The sequence below is a fragment of the Glycine soja genome, chromosome 14, assembly GCF_004193775.1.
Source record: "Glycine soja cultivar W05 chromosome 14, ASM419377v2, whole genome shotgun sequence".
Classification (NCBI taxonomy): Eukaryota; Viridiplantae; Streptophyta; class Magnoliopsida; order Fabales; family Fabaceae; genus Glycine; species Glycine soja.
This window is the reverse complement of record NC_041015.1, coordinates 24,381,851-24,400,268: the sequence shown is the minus strand read 5'-3', so window position 1 is coordinate 24,400,268 and position 18,418 is coordinate 24,381,851. Positions and strand designations below refer to the sequence as shown.

The 18,418-nt window shown below is 32.0% G+C and overlaps 1 protein-coding gene and 1 long non-coding RNA gene across 2 annotated transcripts; one reads left to right on the top strand and one right to left on the bottom strand.

Annotated features, from left to right (window-relative positions):
- The first annotated feature begins 4,319 nt into the window (after positions 1 to 4,319).
- On the top strand, positions 4,320 to 10,998 carry LOC114383939. Its single transcript, XM_028343637.1, has 3 exons — positions 4,320 to 4,509; positions 4,592 to 4,996; positions 10,657 to 10,998. The coding sequence occupies exons 1-3, from the start codon at positions 4,471 to 4,473 to the stop codon at positions 10,996 to 10,998; spliced, it is 786 nt and encodes a 261-aa protein (XP_028199438.1). The 5' UTR covers positions 4,320 to 4,470.
- Positions 10,999 to 14,607: 3,609 nt separating this feature from the next.
- On the bottom strand, positions 14,608 to 15,557 carry LOC114383116. The gene is made up of 2 exons (XR_003660408.1): positions 15,205 to 15,557; positions 14,608 to 15,044 (listed from the first exon to the last, which is right to left on the bottom strand). It is a non-coding gene; the product is annotated as an uncharacterized LOC114383116 (long non-coding RNA).
- Positions 15,558 to 18,418: the final 2,861 nt, after the last annotated feature.

Below are 18,418 nucleotides of genomic sequence, written 5' to 3'. Positions count from 1 at the left end.
ATATGTCCTATGTCCCCTCAAAATTGACAAAAGAAATGTTTGTAGGACAAAATTTATCATATACCTACGGATTTTTTATTTATAGTGACAGTTGTTGTTCGTAGGTATAAGTCATTTTTCTTGTAGTATCACTATTTCAAGATTTGCAAAAAATCATAAGAAATTTCCAACAAATTTTGAAATTCACATATGCAATTATTCACAAAGGAGTTATCTGCATATTAGAATTCGCTGAAAAATCCAAAAAAATGTGTTTCCTGTGAATTTTTTTATAAAATCGACAAGAAAATCCGCACATAGTTGAATTTTGATTAGTGATTTAAATTTGGTGGAATACTAAACTTTGTAAAAACTAAATACTAGCACCACTTGAGATAGTGATTGCATGCAAACATAGAAGCCACTTTGCTATTTGGTGTCACCTTGCTCAGCCTTCCGCTTGCAAAAAATGGTGTTCAGTATTAGGCGACAAAGAAAAGTTTGTGTTGAGAAATAAAAAACGTAAACAAGAAATTAAAATATGCTGGAAAGAAAGTTGAGCTTGAATAATCGTGTGTATAGTATTTTGTGGAGAGAGAAGCAACAAAGCATTGCTTTGGAAATAAAATTAGAAGAGTGTGAAGTTGAACAAATCCTCCGCAGCAATATATGTAATGATTTCGATCTAAGAACAAAAATTGGTTAGTCATGGGTTATTTTGATACATATGTCCACAGGATGGAACCAGAAAAAAAATCATAAGGAAGAAAATATTTACGCATAATAAAAAAATAATGACGAATTTCTATTAAAAATGAAGAAAGAGTTCTCACAACAATATAACAACAAATTATTTTTTTCAAACGCAAACATGAAAAGTAACATTAAAAAAATAATCTAATAATTCAAGATAAAAAAACATTGATTTTTTAAGTCTAAAAACAATTTGTGAATGACTTAAATTGTAACTTCGGTTTCGATCTCTTTAATTCATGGTTCATAATTTTGATCTTTCTAATTTTTATTTAAATAACAATTTATATAATTGATTTAAAACCAGAAAAATTTAATTCTCTAAAAAGATTCTAACGGTAAATCAAAGGCATACAATTTAGTTTTTCCAAAAATTGAATGTTAAACCAAAGTCCAGCGGTGAAGTAAGTTTACTGATTGCAATGAAACTACTTGTTTGAATAAATCATTTCAATGATATATCTATATAGAAAACAGAAATCCTAAATTTTTAAGGGCATTTTGTAGTACATTAGAACTAGTGTTATAAGTATATAGAAAATCTTTTGCTTCAATCACCAGGCAAATTTACCTTAGGGGGCTTATTTTAAAAACTATTTATGGATTGGGGTCTGTTTTAAAAGAAATGACGGAGGGGGTCTGTTATTGGGTGGAATCCGCCATTGCCACTGGCGGCAAGGGAGAACCCGCCATAGCCATTGGCGGCAAAGGTGGAGAGAGGAGAGTGTCGTCAGTGCCAGTGGCGTTATAGGCCACGTAGGAGGGAGAGAGGAGAGTGTCGCCAGACACACCCCCAGCTGGAACCGCCATCAGGACTGGCGATACAGTCCACGTGGGACTCGCCCACAGTGTTGGCAAGACAGGCCTTGTATACGTTTTCTTCACGTGAAGCTTCAGGGGTCACAGGCTTGCAGTGCAGTTAGGGCTTCAGCTTTTCAGTATTAGGTTCAGCTTTGCATTGTTTAGGGATGCAGCATATACAGAGTAGTATTTGAGTAGCTTTTGACCTTGTATACGTTTTCTTCTATAAAAAAACCTCCAACGTAAACTTTGGATTCACACTTCTCTTCTTCAAGCTGAGCTTTGCTTTTCTCCATTGTTGAGTTTCATTGAGTGTCTGCGTGCTGTTGGTGCTGGTTCCTTTGCTTTTGCTGAGTTTTTTTCTTCCATAATTCATAATTCCCTGGTAAGTGATTTTCTTAAATAACATTTATATATTATGATTTATATATTCTGTTGTTAATATTTTTAAAATAATAGGTTAGCTAGTATTGATAGGTATTGTAAGTTTATTTAGGTTAATTAGGATTAATAGGTATTGTAAGGTTAGGTTAGTTACTATTATTAATAGGTATGTTGTTATTAATTTTTATGTAATAATAGATATTTGAAGGTTAGGTTAGTTAGTATAAAAATATTATTTAGTTTGTAGTATATATTTTTAGATATTATATATGTGATATATATATATATATATATATATATATATATATATGTGTGTGTGTGTGTGTGTGTGTGTGTGTGTGTGTGTGTGTGTGTGATACTTTAGTAAGCCACAGCCAAAGGTTCCATGAGGTTTAAAAATATTAGACACACTTAATATTAGGCATAAATTAATATTAGCTTTAGGTACATATATGTAAATTTTAGGTAGACGTAAATTTTTAGTTTTTGTAATATTAAGCATTTTACACGTAAATAAATAATTGTAATATTAGAGACGCGTAAATTTGACTTATTAGTGTTATATTTTTGTGTGTTATATATAGATAGTATAGTTTTAAATAAATGAATTGATAAGTTAATATTGTTTGAGTTAATTATTTTTAGTTTTTAGTTTTTAGTTATATATATATATATATGATAAGATAGTGTTAGTTTTAGTTTTAGTTTGTAGGTTAATATTAATTGTTTTAGGAAATTTACATTATTAAATATATGATACATTGTATATTATTATTATTTTTGTATATATATTTTTAAATAATTTTTTGCATTTCAATATTTGTTTGTATTATAAATAATTTGTTAGTCCATATTTTATTCAATTATTTTTTTGTTAATTGTAGAAAAAAAATTATTTGTTTAAAGTTTTGTTCACATGTATTTTAATTTATGTATAGAATATATTAAAAATTGGCCAGTTTGATTTTTTTCAAATTTATTGTTATATATTTAGTAATGTTTTTATAAATGTGCGTAGTTTAATTTAATTTATATTATCTACAAATAATGTATAAATTGATTTGTGAATATATTGTATTATATTTTATTTTGTAGTAGCAATGGCATCTTCATCATCATCTTCATCACATATTAACATTAAGTCTGGCCCCATCGATGCTGATGTATTATGGATGTAACCTAAGCATGTTTCACAACATGTTTGGAATCGGGAAGAAGATCGGAAATTACATATCAGACGAGTTGTTCCCACGTATCAAGGGGAAGAACAAATTCCTGAGCAAATTTTTCCTTTTCTTCTACAATCTGGTTTCACCTGGATTATCAAGATGGGGTACTTAAAAATAAATGTCTCATTAATTAGTGCTCTGATAGAAAGATGGAGGCCGGAAACACATACGTTTCACATGAGATGCGGAGAATGTACTATTACTCTCCAAGACGTCTCTGTATTGTTAGGTATAAGTGTGGATGGTTTACCATTAATCGGTCCAACAAATCTTGATTGGGCTGATTTATGTGAGGAATTATTGGGAGTCAGACCACATAAGATGAAATTAGAGGTAGTGTGGTTAAATTAAGTTGGCTGGCTCACCATTTTGCACAAATAAATAATGACGACGACGAAGAACAAGTACGAAGGTTTGCTCGTGCATGGATACTGAGATTCATTGGAGGTGTCTTGTTCGTTGACAAAAGCAGTAACAAAGTTTCGCTAAGGTACCTTCAATTTTTACGTGACTTTGAAGAATGTGGCAGATATGCATGGGGAGCTGCCGTACTTGGTTTTCTATACAGAGAGATGTGCAATGCCACCGATTATAAAACTAAATCAATCGGAGGTATGTGCATCTTACTACAAATGTGGGCATGGGAACGATGTCCAACCTTGGCTCCAAAGAGGACTCCTTCCCAAGTAGAAAATACACCACTGGGGCAAAGGTTAGTCATTTTTAACAGTGTCTTTCATTTCAATAGAATAAATGGTTTTAGCATATATTAAATTTTAATCTTTGTAGGTGGCTGCGACGTGGAAACCAACATATCGGCAATGATGATGTGAGATTTTTTCGTCGCAAGTTGGATATTATGAAATGTCACGAGGTAAGAACATGCTATTGTATTTGTAAAATAAAAAATTATATGTGTTATTTTACTAAAATGTTCACAACTATGTTGTTATATGCAGTTTGTGTAGGAGCTGTACTCATCAACCGTTATATCACTGTTGCCTCCCGTTTGTTTAGTCGGAAGTCTCGCGTGGTACGCGGTGGTGCCACTAATTTGTTTTCAAGTTATTGAGTGGCACCAACTGGACAGAGTATTGAGACAATTTGGGATGCAGCAACCAATTCCAGAGTCTCTTTCACAACCCTTAAACATTCATGGCATAACATTAAAAGGGAAACATGACGAAAATTGGGGCAATTGTTCGCCCCAATGATTCATCAGTGGAATAATCGCCATGCATTTAGGGTCGACGCTTATCCCCGACAAGAAGGCCTATTGAGCTTTAACTCGGACTACATGGTCTGATATAGGCGAAAGACAAAGATGTTTGTTGACCCACAAAATGCAAAGACGGCTACATTGGTATTTTTTAATTTTTTTGAATATTTAACTTGAACATTTTTTTTTAATGATGGCATTAATTTTCTGACCCTTATAATTGCAGGCTGAAGTTGCGGAGACATTACAATACATGGTGTCTCCTCAAGGGAGGAATACATGGACAGTTGATGATCTCGTGCCTTATGTGGAAAAAATTACAATTTTATCCGAAGAGCAAGAGAGAGTCACTGAGCCAGTGTCACATGGTCCTACATCTGAGCGTCAATTTCCCGCACAACAGTTTCATATACTTCAGTCAAGTGTTGAAACTCAGGGCATAGACAGACGAAGGGAGACTGTTGAAGGGGAAGAATATTCCCAACAAATGCCGGAGCGTGGCCATGGAATGTATTACCCGCCACAAACATTTGCTGAGTATCCGACACAGATGTATCAGTATCCTTTTCAGGGTCATCACACTGATACTTCTGCAAGCCAGCAATCGTTCGGTGGTGTTGCGGAAACACAAGCTTATTTTTCATGGCCCACAATGACCCCTTCACAGCAATATCATGGCCCAATTCCAACACCTAATGCCCCATTAGGAACACAATGGAATGTACCGAGACAAATACCTAATGCGGGTGACTTATTCGGTGTTGATTTGTGTCACGCATTTTCTGCGGAGGCTGACGAAGAAATAAGAATTAAACCCTAACCCTTAAAATAAAAAACTAACCCTAACCATAAAATATAAGAATTAAACCCTACCCATTAAAATAATAAAACTAACCCTAACCCCTAAAATGTTCATAACTAAAGCCTAACACTTAAAATAAAAAAACTAACCCTACCCCTAAAAATAAGCACTAAACCCTAACACTTAAAATAACAACCTAACCCTAACCCCTAAAATATAAGAACTTAGCCCTAACCCATAAAATATAAAAACTAAACCCTAACGCTTAAAATAAAAATAACTAACGTTGCTAACTAAATATCAACACCAATGTCACTCAACCTCGATTGATCCACTCCATTTATTTCAACTTCTAAATGTAATTTTATTTCATTAGAAGTACACATTCAAAAAAAACTAACTGACGATTTCATTGAAGACCAACAAGTAAATACATTGAAGAAAACCTAAAGCATAAAATAAGAACTAAACCCTTACCCTTCAAATAAAAAACTTAGCCCTAACCCCTAAAATAAAAAAATTAACCCTAAACCCAAAAATAAAAAAACTTAGCCCTAACCCCTAAAAAAAGAACTAAACCCTAATCCCATAACCATACCTTTTAAACCCCTAACACTAAAATATAAAATCTAAACCCTCAACCATAAAATATAAAAACTAAACATTAAACCCTAAATACTAAATTCTAAACCCCAAACCCTAAACACTCAATTTTAAACCCTAAACCCAAACCCCTTAACCCTAAACCCTTAAATCCAAAATTCTAAACACTAAAACCTAAGGTTTAGACCCTAAACACTAAACCAAAATACTTAGACACTAAACCATAATGACTAAGTCCATAGTTTGTCATTGTAGATAGTTAAAAAAAAAACTAAGGTAGACAAAAGAAAATAACTAACGTTTCTAACTAACGATCAACACAAATGTCACTCAACCTCGATTGATCCACTCCATTTATTTCAACTTCTAAATGTAATTTTATTTCATTAGAAGTACACATTCAACAAAAAGTAACTGACGATTTCATTGAAGACCAACAAGTAAATATATTGAACAAAACCTAAAGCAATACAAGTCAGTCATGTAACATACATAAATCAATTAAATGAATTACTCCCACGGTCAGATTGCATTGGACATCGGCGCCTATTGTGCCCTTCAGCTCCACATCTACTACATTTTTGTCGGTGGTCAGATGGTTCGACCCAATCCATCTCATTTCTTATCCTTGTTGATTTTGGCTGACCTTTCGCACAAATTGTAGTTGGGTCAGGGATTAGTGTCCATGCCTCATCAGAAGGAGGAATTGCCGCTTCATTCCCAAGAGGCCACCACTGTGCGGAGCATGCTTTTAATATGTGCTCATTGGTGTAAACAACATCTATATATTGGTAGTAGTTCATGCTCACGTAACCACAAGCTGCAATAATGTGTGAACATGGATAGTGAAGCACAGAATACCTTCCACATTGACAATAATGGTCATTCAAGTTAACTGCCCATTTCTGTAACAAGCTTAGAACAATAAACTTGGCCTTCTCTTAATTGTCTTTGGGCTTGGCGACCACGATCAACAAAGTACTTTTGACACCTACTATATGTTGACTTGACCAACGCTGTTATTAGAATGCTGCGACAATCTTTCAACACCTTATTCACACATTCTGATAGGTTGGTTGTCATGTGACCATATCGTCGTCCAAATGTATCGTAAGCCATGTTCCATTTTTCCTTTGAAATGCGATCAATCCATCTTGCTATGGTTGGACTCAATTGACGAAATTTTTATAAGTTTTGATCAAACACATGCTTGCAAGGAGTGTACGCTGCATCAAATTTGTTATCATCAAAAGTTGTACGTAGACATCAAACTCAAATTAAATTAATGTATAAAATAAACCTTACCCAATTTCTTGAACATCTCTTTTTGTTTCGCGTTGTTGAATTTGCGATTGAAATTGCTGGCTATGTGTCGGATGCAGTACACATGATAACCGTGGGGAGGTTGCCAACCAAGTGCTTCGTTAGCGATAGCAGACTTTATACTCGCGTGACGATCAGATATTAGACAAATTTCATTCTTATCTGTGACGTGTTCATGCAAGTGGGCCAAAAACCATGACCATGCTGTTAGCGTCTCGCCTTCGACCACGACGAATGCTAGAGGAAGAACACCACCATTTCCATCTTGCGATGTGGCCATTAACAGGGTCCCACGATATTTGCCGTATAAATGTGTGCCGTCAACTTGTATGATTGGCTTACAATACTTAAAAGCCTCCTTGCATTGACCAAATGTCCAAAATACTCTATGAAACTGACGATGTTCGCGACTCATCCTATTACCAACAATAAAATCGTCATGTAGTATTTGAAAGTAAGAGCCAGGAGAATGATTTTGCATGTGTGTTAGCCATGACGAGAGTTTCGCATACGACTCTTCTCAATCGCCATATTCAATTGCAATCGCCTTTTGTTTGGCCATCCATGCTTTTCTGTATGAAACCTTATAGGAAAATTTATTATTTATCCTTTCTTGAATCAAAGAAATTTTTATTGATGGATCTTCTCTGATCATGCCTGTAATTCAAATAATTAAATAAAATTACAAATTAAAATAACAAATAACACAAAAGTAGGATAATATGAACATAAAAAACGTACCTACTACGCAAGTCGCAATTAAATTTGAATCAAGCTTCTCATGGTCTTGTGTCATAGTCATATTTAGACATGTGTGCGGTCCACCCCATTGTGTTACTTTCCATGCATCAGTTTTTTTGGATAAAATTGCCCTCATATAAAAAGGGCAAGGAGACTCTTCGGTGTTGTTGGGGCAACAAACGATATATTTGTGTGATTTCGTTTCAACAACCTTAAAACTTTGATGCACCTTCATCACATATTGTTTGAGTGCTTTTTTGACCTCATCTTTACTGTCAAAATCCATGCCAACATATAATTCTTGTCCAACATTAAAAGTCGTTGGCATGACCAGACCACAAATGTCTTCCTCGTCCGGATGACTCCAATTGATATTATTATAATGCATAGCATCAGTCCAAAATGGATTTTGAATTTCTGGTACACCTAATAATTTATAAAAAAAAATCACGTCAACAAACTACTCCTATTTAGTTACCATTAAATACAATTCTCATAAAAAGATAGATGTATTCAACTAATTTTGTATTTCATAAACATTTACCTTCGCTTGGGTGAACAATTGAAACTGGTTCAACGATGCCAGTGACTTCATCGTCTGTATCAGATATTCCATCATCACTATCATCTTCATTTAAAGACTCTTCAACGTATGAGTTAGATGCAAGATAATCATCATCATCATCATCATCTTCATCAACATGTAAATTGCTTATATTTCTTGGCAGTTCCGACTCATGATGAGATACATTATGTCCACATGACATAACAGAATTTGCAGCATGAAACATAGAACCACCAGCAACATCCTTTTCTACGTACAATTCTAGAACTGACATTTGTTGTTGTTGAAAACTTTCGATCATAGTTTCAACATCTTCGTCATCACAAATTTGCAACGCAACATATTTTCCTGAAACTAAAAATCTACAACTTATGGTAGAAATAATTTCATTATTTTCTAACTTTACCTTATCTCCATTTTTTTTTCAAAGCATTGAAACTAATTCCGCGTTTAATCTGAATCGCCTTTTTACTGCCTTCAAATATTACACCATCATTGTCTTCATATACTCTTCCGTTGAAATACAACACTGTAATAATTGAATTCATGATATACCTACATTAACAAAATTAAAAATAATTAATCATAACAATAGTCTTTGTTAAAATAAATAATTACTCATACTAATTTTATAATAAAAATTCTAATTAAAAAAATTAATTCACTTAAACTTTACCTTAAAATTTTAGTCTAACAAATAAAATTATTACTTAAATTAAATATTCTGTCGATGATACAAATATAAAATATTTATTTGCTTCCTCTATTAAACTTAAACTACACAAAATGGAAGGGTTATAAATGAAAGGATTACACTTAAAATAATTTCAGACGGAACATGGCCAACACGCCTACGACTGGTAATATTTGTATCTTCTAAGCCGTTTTTTAGTACTGATTAACTCAAATGAGATATGTTCGGTAATGAAGGATATATCATATATATACATATCAGAAAGTTAGTAGGAAAGTATACTCTCTATATATAGGAGTGGAGGAGAGACAAATAAGGCCTAATTGTTCTCCATCTCTCGTCAATAGTCTCAATGGTTAATTAACTACATGCACCACGTATGAACTTCCTATGAAAGGCAAAAAATACTCGGTGAACAACTAATTTCAAACTTAGTGAGACAAACAGATAAAACAAATATATACAATTAAAGTATAATAACTAATATTACATATGTGATAAAAACAAAGAGATAGAAAATTAGTGAGTGTTAAAGAATTAATTCAACTATATTTTTTTTAATTTTTTGCACTAGTGATTGCTTGGACAGATAGAATATTCACCTATTATTTTTCGAAAAGTGAAGAAGTATTAGACCTGATCTAGTGCTAGTTTGCTGTCTCAATATTTTTCTTATTTACCATAAAGTATAAAATAATCTATAAATCCAAGTAAAGTTCTTTTAAAATTATCAAAAATCAATAAATTACTAATAAATATAGTAACCAAAAAATTGTTATTCACGTGCTAGTTTTTATGATAATAAATTTAAATGACGGGACTTTTAAAATTGGTAATATTTTTCTTATTGTTTTTATAATTAAAATTACAATTTCTTTTTGTTAACTTATACTAAATTTTATTACAAGTAAAATGAAACTTCCTACTAAGAATAAACCACAAAATACTTAAGAAATAGCATCTAATTAGTTTTTGTCTTAAATTAAATTATATGTCAAATAATACTTCAGACGCAAAAACCATTAACAAAAAGGCTTACAAATAATTACTACTAATAATTTTTAAATTTAATATCTAATTTACAAAATTAATACACTTAAATTTGAGCTTCAAATTTGATTCTAACCATAATATTTGTTACTTCAAAATAAAAAATTTGTACATGATAAATAAACAAAAGGAAAGAAAAGGAAAGAAGACTTTATTTAAATAAATACAAAGCATCCTTACTATAGAATTAGCAGCAAACTTCAAAATACTCTCTTCAAATGAAACTTTTTCTTCCTCTTCCACACTAATACTCTTTTCAGTGTTAAATTTTTGCAAGTGCTGAGTGTCGTTGGAAGTTTACTCTATTTAAAGAAAATTTACACAAAAGCTGAAGCTATATGCAACGTTACACGCCATTAAAGTAAATTTGTATGCATGTCACCTCCTACATGCCTAGACCTGCTGCTGCATGCTTCTAAAGCAAGAACGTGCCCTAACAACGTGCCCTAACAGTGCCCTAGAACTGATAAAATAATGTGCCCTAACAGTGCCCTATAGCTGATAAAATAACAGTGGCATATATACTCTGGCATGTCCCGCCAAAACGAAAAGCTGAATGGGGGAGGGGGTGTATCGCCAGCAGGAGTGGCGGCCTTGGATGAGGCTGTCTCGCCAGCCCTGTGGGTGAGTCCCACGTGGACTGTATCGCCAGTCCTTATGGCGGTTCCAGATGGAGGTGTGTCGCCAATGCAAATGGCGACACTCTCCTCTCTCCCTCCTACGTGGCCTATAACGCCACTGGCACTGGTGACACTCTCCTCTCTCCACCTTTGCCGCCAGTGGCAATGGCGGATTCCACCCAATAACAGACCCCCTCTGTCATTTCTTTTAAAACAGACCCCAATCCGTAAATAGTTTTTAAAATAAGCCCCCTAAGGTAAATTTGCCTCAATCACCACATGGACGTGATTATATATACGAGAAATAGTTAAATGTATTTCTCACCAATAAAATTGAGGGGCACAAAACAAAAGCCTGAGATTTCTCATAATAGAAAATATTAAATCAATAAATATAATAATTACGGATTTGGTGAATGGTCCCGCAAGTCAGAAGTAAACAGACACAGTATGTTAGAATTTATTAGAGGGGTCAAGTTTAATTTTTTGAATAAAATATTAAGAGGTCAGTGATCTTTAGGGGAGGCAATTGCCCCTGCAAGCTTGAACCTAGTTCCATCCCTCCTTGGAGGTGACTGCAAATCGAGTTGAGAATGAGCGAGAAAGGTTATCAAAGTTAGTGGAATAAACATTATCAAAGTTTTATGAGTAGGAGTTATGGTTTTATTGGACAACGACTGGGGGTGAAGAACCTCACACTCTTCACATATGTGTTGATGCACCTCTATCGTCCCTTATAGTGCACTTTCTACCTGGACATTGATGCTCTATTATCCACATCTCTAGTATAGTTAGTAAGACTCCCAAGAATTGGGTTCTGGATATTTCTTGATCTTTCAAATACGTTCTCCCCACACCTTCCCAATGTGTTCCACTACCACAAGTTCTAAGATTCCCTCATAATATTATGATTAAGAATAATTGGTAAATGAAATTATTATCATTATTAAATGATTAAATTGAATGATAATAATATAAAAGTGAAGGTTGTTATTCATCTTTTAAATTCATTTTTTCTTTATTTACTTAATTATTTTTAATTTTTTGAATAAGAAAAAGAAGTAGTGGTTTTTAGCTGTCATTATGTTAACTTAACTATTTTAAAATTTAAAACACTAAACACTAATGTTTCTAACAAAAAATTGAAAAAATGACTTAAACGATACAATTCAAGAACACAAAGGATGAATGAAACTTTTAAAACATGATAGACCAAAAGTGACATAAACTCATTATAAAATTTAAAAACTAACTGAACATTAATGTTTCTAACAGAAAATTATAAAAAAGGACCAAAATGATACATTGCAAAAAACATAAAGAACCATAATGAAACTTTTAAAACTTAAATGTTCCAAAGAGAAACAACTACAAAATATAATGGACCGAAAATGACATTAAGACTTAAAGTATCAATCTCCTCATTAAGTTTTAAAACATCTTGAGGTTGATCCTGATAAGACTTCATTTTTTACAAGCTTATCATTTAATAATTTCATGAAATAATTGACAAAAACCACACTGGAAAATGGACTTGATAGTGTGTTAATCAGAGATAATAATTTTGTAAGCATTTATCACATAAGCATACTGCATATGTATGTTGAGTAGTCCACTGAAAAGAAAAATTAGTTTTGATAAAGACAAGTTTCATCATTCAGTGATTGAATAAGATAAACTTTCAAAACAGATTTTCAAACAGGTACTTAATGTGAGAAGAATGATAGAAAATGCTACGAGAATACCTAATATATCTAATAAACAGATTAACAAATTAACAAATGTTCATTTTACTACCCCAAATTAATTTTTTAACATCTTCAACGGGAGGGAGATGAAGATGATGACCCACCATTTCCACTCATTCTTTCACCCATCAACCGAACAACTTTTGTTAGGGTTTGAAATTCCCAAATCCCTCCAAATAGTCTTAGGGTTCAAAAATCCCAAAATTGGAATGTAAATAGAATGTGCCTATTTCTTTAGGGTAGTATTAGTATAGTCTGAAATCAAACCTAAAATTACTATTAAAAACACCTATTATGTGTCATACAAGTCAAACTAAAGACATCAACTAGTTGTTAAAGAGAAACATGTGATCTACGATGGATGGGAATAAATTGTATAATCACCATATTATCACCCAATTTAAACAAAAACAAAGAGGGAGAAATTAAGGGTAATGCCAAACACGGGTCAACAATTAAAAACAAATTATAGAACCCAAATTCGTAAATGATATATGAAAAATTATTCATTTTTAGCTTTATACAAGAAGATTAAATTCAATAACCAAAAGAATAAAAATTTAGAACACATTTTTAATAAGACAAATTAAAGAAACTGAACACAATGATAAATAAGTCATAAGAAAACTTCATTAAGACATTTAATTTTTTTAGGAGTCAAACTAACCAATGCTCTAAAAATATTATTTAAGGAACAAAAAGATAAAATCATTTAATGTGAAAACGAAAGGAAAAAAATTATGAATAATACAACCTTTTGTGCCTCAATAAAAGTATTATGCCCTTGTGTTTTTGTGAATCTTAAAATAACTGATCACTGATACGATTTGAGCCATTACTCATTGAATTTTTTATTTTTTTAAATCAGGCAAAAAAATACTATCAAAAAGAGCGAAACATGCGGGGTACAAGAGCCAGAGGTACCAAAGTCAACAAATACACGAATATGAGAACCACAATCCTATGTATGGAAAGAAATGGCTTACCTCCTATTACAAGCTAGCATCGGTCATACATAGAATTTAACCCCCCCAAATGCCCATCTACACATGCGACTAATTTAAGAAGAAATATGAATGAAAATTTAAGTAATCTAGGCAGAGAAAATACATTAGAAACTTGGATAAAATAATTATGGTAGTTATTAGAGGGAACATACCCTAAAAAAAAAAGAGGGAACATTTTTCAAGGCACAAACCTTATCAGACGGTAAAACTGAAGAAATGAAAGCTTCATAGCAAACAATGGTCTCATGAATAATTAGATTAGTTTTTGAAAAACTATGCTAACAACTTCCACTACTCTCACTTTTGGCAAATCTTCCTTTGCAATTTGGTACTTTATTTGTTAATCTCTACTCAGAAATATGGTCAACGGACATAAACAATCACAAATATTCCAAAATTCAATTAAAATTTATCATTCTCATATATCATCATTATAAATTAAATTATATCAAAAGCTATTATTTTTTATAATGAAACCTAGATTGCGCTGAAGGAATTTCAACACTGGTTTTTTAAATTCAATTTTCTTAATTATAAAATATTATATATAAAAGAAGACAAAATACTATATACATTATTATATTATCATCCAATTATAACCCATCATTTTAATAAGCTTATTGACTTTTACATGATTACCTTAAAGTCATACACACTCTCTGATTTATTATTGGTTGACGTCAACAAGGTAATACAATTTTACATTATTAATGGATCACCATTAAATTTTATATTAAATTAATCTAATTTATTTTTTTCTCTAATTCTCTTAATTTTTAAACTAAATCCTATAAATATTTAACTTCAACAAAATATCATATTTAATCTCTCTTTAGATATTTGTTTTTATTATTCATGATCTATTCACGATATATGCCTTACGTGTTCCATTATTTGTATTTTACCATATATGCCTTACGTTTTTCATTCCCTTTTATTATTCCATTGCAATTCTTACACGATATCTTAGCTAGCTAGGCTTGTAGCCTCTACATTTTCATAGTTCCATCTCAATAAGAAATATTAGTTATCCCTACAGTTTTGAAGCAAATTCGAAAGAAGTTTAAGACTTAATAGTGCCAATAACTCTAACGGTGGATAAGATGAATATGTTGATATTCAAGTCCCTTTTAATTTCTTTGCTGCTAGTTTTCTCCCGCAGACACCCCATAGCAGAAAAGAAAACCCATCACACAACAGGCACATACGTAAATTTTCTGTACAGTTGGTTTTATTTTCCACTTTTATGATCTCTAAAATAGGGTATTCACTTATTTATTAGCAGCTCAAGCTCCATTTCAAAGGTGAGGAGTGAACCTTCTGGCTGATTCAATATCGCTCAGGGTTCCAAACCAGAAGCAAAGTTTCTTTTCTACGATACACTGGAATCGAGTCTATCCCTTCCTCCCCCATGGCCTCTGGGGAAATTCAGTCAAGTACCAACGGCAGTTCGTTCTTTGATCACAAGCTCGGCCAAATAGTGGGCATCGTGCTCAACTTATGCTTTGGGAACTTGTATGCATGTCCTAAAAGAAAAATAATGTATGTGTAAATAATCATTACACTTAAGCTAAGACGTCTTGTAATAATTACAATAGAATAATAAAAGGGAATGAAAAAAGTAAGGCGTGTTTTTGTTTGTTTTTTTGTCTAAAAACTCTTGAATAAAAACTGATAATACTATACTTGATGCATAGCCTCTCCTTGTGGTGGCTCCAGCGGCTCGGAAGCGACCCTTGCCATGGAGCGATTGTGGCGGATGACTTTGACCATCTTTATACATTTGACAGCCATGAAGATGGCGCAGACAACGACCACCACAACCATGACCACGATGCCCACTATTTGGCCGAGCTTGTGATCAAAGAAAGATCTGTGGTTGGTATTATTTGGCTGAAATCCCGGCGAAGCCATGGGGGAGGAAGGGATAGATCCGATTCCAGTGTATCGTAGAAAAGAATCTTTGCTTCTGGTTTGGAACCCTGAGCGATATTGAATCAGCCAGAAGGTTCACTCCTCACCTTTGAAATGGAGCTTGAGCCGCTAATAAATAAGTGATTTTTAGAGATCATAAAAGTTGAAATTAAAAACCAACTGTACAGCAAATTTAAACGTCAATACATAAGTTTTACCTCTTTAGGCCGTGTCAATTCAGTGGGTCCCACACGCTTGCGACCATTATATACCTTCCTCTGCTTTATATTAGCATCCACAGGGCCAATCCTGAATAAACAAAATTGAGAATAAATATCTCAAAAGAAATATTACAATGGGATAACAAAAAATTCTCAATATATTACATTGTATAACACCCACAACCCGTTCTAAAAACAGGTGACACTGCAACTCCAATATCCTTCCAATTTTTAACAAAAAATTCACAATATATTACATTGTATAAACCTTTCGGCATGTACTGAGTTTCTGCTGAAATCTTCGATCTGTGCTATTCTCTTATTTTTTTATTTGAAATATTCTGTTTTCAATTTTTAAAAATTCCATAATTTTATTTTTAATTTTTATAGTTAATTTTAAATATTGTTTTGTGAGTGTTGCCATCTGTTTATTTATTATTCAAATAATAAATATTTTTTAAAATTATTTAATTTTCGACTAGTTTAACTTATTAAAAAATATAAATAATAAACAAGTCAACAAATTTGAAATTAACAAGGAGACTATAATCCTAACCTTTTTAAAAGTAAGAGATAAAATATTTTAATTAAAAGATAGAAGATTAAAATTATAATTTTTTAAAAAGTTAACAAAAGATCTCAATTAAAATATAAGATAATTAAAATGACAGATTAAAGAAAATAATAATATTTTAATGGGAATAAAGAACTTTTTAAAACATTATTTCCTAGGTAATTAACTAAATAAAAAAATAAATACCTAACTGATGATGTAAGGTTTCCATTTCATTAAAGATCAAATCAAACTTGTGAGAGTTAGTCCTTGTAATTTGTTCTCTTTCATCTGCAAGAAACCATAGCGAACACACATATAAACATATTCAAAATGCAACAATTTTGTTTCTCAAAAAGAAAATCCATAACGACATAGCAATTGACAGTCTTTTATACGTTCTATGTTCTATCAGGATTCTGGAGTAATTAATCAAACTCGTAGAAGGCAAAGGAGAATACAGAAAATTAAGAACAACTAAAATTAACTAACTTATTGTAAACATGACAATTTTTATATATTTTTTTAATAAGTTAAGCTAGTTGAAAATTAAATAATTTTAAAAAATATTTATTATTTGAATAATAAATAAACAGATGTCAACACTTACAAAAACAAAAACAATGTTTAAAATTGACTATAAGAATTAAAATTATGAAATTTTTAAAAATTGAAAATAGAATATCTCAAATAAAAAATAAGAGAATAGCACAGAAGATTTCATCCGAAACTCAGTAGCTTGGAAGGATATTGGAGTTGCTGTGTCACGTGTTTTTAGAACGGGTTGTGGGTGTTATTACTATACAATGTAATATATTGAGAATTCTTTGTTATCCCAATATAATATTTCTTTTGATATTTATTCTCAATTTTGTTTATTTAAGATTGGCCCCGTGGATGTTAAAATAAAGCAGAGGAAGGTATATAAAATCGTTGCAAGCGTGTGGGACCCACTGAATTGACCCGGCCTAAAGAGGTAAAACTTATGTATTGAGTATGTAGTTTTTCTCAGAATAGAAAAACAAGGAGGAGAGAAAAGAAAACTAACTTTATAAGCGCTGATGATTTTGATTGACGTTTAAATTTGCTGTACAGTTGGTTTTTAATTTCCACAATAGGAAAAAGTTCTGTACAAAATAAATCGTTTGTACAAATGTATTTTTGTTCTATATTATGTGCCTAAACCAGGTTTAGATTTTTGATGAAAATAATAATTTGTCATCTTTTACTTATATCTTTTATTCGAACTCCAGACATGCAGCTAATGTATTAATGTATTAGAAAGTGAAACTTATTGTTCTACCACTCCTTGAGAGCACTTTAATTTGTTGAGCCCATGGTATACTAAACAGTTTATCTCTGAGGAATGATTGTTTTCATAATCATCGGTAAACTTGCTCATCACAGGCAATTTTGTTCTAATTCGTGATGCATAATGTTCCTCTAGTGATAATCATCATTATTGACCGAGGCTTAATTCGTTCGTACGTGTTAATTAATTATTTCCAACCAACAAATATTTTTAATTTATGGACTTAACTTTTAAAAGTTGGACTACTTGTGGCCTGTACCAACGTCATAAAACACCACTTAATTCTAAAACAATACTTCTAATGTAAACCTTATTGGGACACCGACCGTATAACAAAATAGAATATTGTGATAGCTAGCAAACTACAAAGAAGACGAAATTGGTTTATCTAAGAATCATTGCTGCAAAATTTTAGAAGTAAATGGATGTGAAATATTCACTACTACAAATATTTAATTTTTCTGTGGATTTTCCTGCTGAATTTTTTTTGCTTCCCAAATTATTTGATAAACTGGTGAAATTCTTTTCATGATGTAGTTTCATTAGGTTAAATTGATTGTGACTTTGTCAGCTTGCAACCTGCATGATGATGGGATCACATTTTTTTTATAATTTTAATTTTACTAGGGATAAACTAATGCTTCAAAAAAATCTTCTATGACAAGTCAGTATAACCTACTCGATCTCTATACTTTCTTTGTTTTGGTGTATAATAAATTGATGCATCCCGAAATGAACATTTAATTCTTGAATGGCAGATAGATGGATATATCATAGACTATCCATACTCTATTGTTTACAAAATCTCATGATCTCTCTAATTTTTTCTGGTATAATGATTTGAACATTTGATATTAATGCTGAACAGAACAGCTACCATCACATCTAATTTAATTAGGT

Bases quoted from the DNA above. Each gene is read 5' to 3' on its own strand.
- LOC114383939 (XM_028343637.1), top strand. From the start codon at position 4,471: ATGTTTGTTGACCCACAAAATGCAAAGACGGCTACATTG. The intron at 4,510-4,591 runs GTATTTTTTAAT...TTATAATTGCAG, and splicing joins ATGCAAAGACGGCTACATTG to GCTGAAGTTGCGGAGACATT. The intron at 4,997-10,656 runs GCTTATTTTTCA...ATAAAATAACAG, and splicing joins GTGGTGTTGCGGAAACACAA to TGGCATATATACTCTGGCAT.